At 30.0% G+C, this 1975-nt stretch overlaps 1 protein-coding gene and 1 long non-coding RNA gene across 3 annotated transcripts in view; both read right to left on the bottom strand.

Annotated features, from left to right (window-relative positions):
* Positions 1–1975, bottom strand: part of LOC108977436 — a 22411-nt gene that overhangs the window by 16702 nt on the left and 3734 nt on the right. The gene's annotated exons all lie outside the window — the stretch shown is intronic.
* The window catches only part of LOC108977434, a 5003-nt gene continuing 3587 nt past the window's right edge, over positions 560–1975 (bottom strand). The window contains exon 2 of the mRNA XM_018947118.1: positions 560–674. Coding sequence (XP_018802663.1) covers positions 666–674 — 9 coding nt within the window. The 3' untranslated portion in view covers positions 560–665. The remainder of the gene's footprint in view (positions 675–1975) is intronic.

Below are 1975 nucleotides of genomic sequence, written 5' to 3'. Positions count from 1 at the left end.
ACTGCGAGTCGGAATAAGTTTTTTCGCGAATTCCTATTTTTCTTATTATTTATGAATCTCTCTTTCATTTCCATTGATAAATAAAGGTTTTTCATCGGTAACAATCATGTTTTAATCGATTTACAGACTGGCCCGACATTCCCCACCTATTTTCAAAATCGCAAAGTCGGGTTTTTTGCGCCAATGGCTATAACTTTTAAATTTTTGTAGAATTTTATCAAACCAATGTTATCAAAAGGAAGGTTACGACTCGCACTACAAATCATGCTTTGGAATTTTCACAAAAAATAACTTTTATGTGACTTTTTAACCGAAATCAAAACCATGCCCAACATTCCCCACCGCAAACGTTTAGTTTACGAGATATTCGACCTGAAATTTAAAAAATTACCAAAATTCCAACATTTCAAGAAGCTATTTCACCACATTAAACACACTTTATTAAAATTTTTCACTTAAAATTATTTAAATTACACTAGAAACTTTTAAATAAGTCCAAATTTTACATTTTTAGCAGGTTTTTTACCTAAAAAATCTTTATTTTAAAAATTACATTTTACATTCGTTTGAACCTCATTTGTTTACCAAAAATTACGACGAAATAGAGCGCTGCCATGTGATGATTAGGCAATTCGCTGGAACTCCTTTTTTTCTTTTTTTTTTTTTCAAATTTGCTAAGAAAATACGTAATATTATATACATGTATTAGTAATAAATATTATATACACATATGTAAAAGTGATATTATATTATAATATTACGTAATAAAGTGTAAAGTATACAAGTTCAGTACGAAAATTCATATTTTGTTTCAATATGAGTGCATGATAACCACCAAATATATCCAAACTCAAATTTTAAATATAAAAATATATGTATCGTCACCTAAAATACAAAACAATGTATAATCAAAAATAAATGGAAATCGCTGACAGATATAATAACTAAAATTTGCCCATTTTATAACGAAAACTCAAATTTTGCTTCAATATAAGTGCATGATAACCAACAAATATAACCACTTTATAACAAAAACTCAATATATTTTTTTTATTTTTAACGCAGAAAGGAGTACCGAAAGAATGTTGAGCCACCCCGGATATTCGCTCGGCTAGGGTTATTTTTTTAAAGCGCGGCCGAAGGCCGCCAACGCTGAAAGGAGTACCAGAGATAATGAGATGTTTAACTCCTTTCTCACTGGAAGTGAGAGAACAATTGCTAAACGTCAAAACCACCTAAACTTTGACAGTTGATGGAGTTCAGGAGGTTCTGACGTTTAACAATTGGAAACGAGCGATGGCCAGATTGAAATCTGAGCAAAAAGATATGTAAACGGAGGGATTTGTTGCATCGTTCAATACCACTTATAAAAAGTGTAAAACAATGAAAATTAAATAAATTTGTGAAAATTAAAGGTATTTGTCGAAAGAGTTTGTAATTTGAAGCATCATAGTATTATGTTAAAACATTTAATAATTGAGAGTTAACAAGCTTAAATCCTTTTATTGGGAATTGAAAGGTCAAAAATCAGTTGTTCTAATATACTTTAAAAAAATTTAAATCGTTTCTCCATATAATAAATAACCACTATATAGTAATTTTTATTCGTAGGAAATTTTGGGTGTTTTAATTTAAAATGCCCAAAAATACTTATTTGTTCTATGTGGCCATAATGGAAAATGTTATAAAAAAAACGCTTATTTTGAGGCGCTCTCACACTGGAATAAGTTGAACATCCCTTTATTCCTGGGAGTACTATGCGAAAGTACTTCAGGGACCACGGGTATTTGTTCGGCCAGGGTTATTTTTTTAATGCGCGACCGAAGGCCGACAATTTCACAATAAGTTCTAGGTGATAGTGTAATATATGATATTGCATTATAATATGCCTATTTTGCTAATAATAGAAATAGTCTTAAAAATAAGAAACCAATATTTTTAAATTTCTCACAACTGAGTTGATTTTCCACGAATT

Source organism: Bactrocera latifrons, unplaced genomic scaffold (genome assembly GCF_001853355.1).
Source record: "Bactrocera latifrons isolate USDA-ARS-PBARC rearing strain unplaced genomic scaffold, ASM185335v1 scaffold_894, whole genome shotgun sequence".
In the NCBI taxonomy this organism is placed as follows: Eukaryota; Metazoa; Arthropoda; class Insecta; order Diptera; family Tephritidae; genus Bactrocera; species Bactrocera latifrons.
Note: the sequence above shows the minus strand (reverse complement) of the source record. Positions and strands in the feature narration are given on the sequence as shown.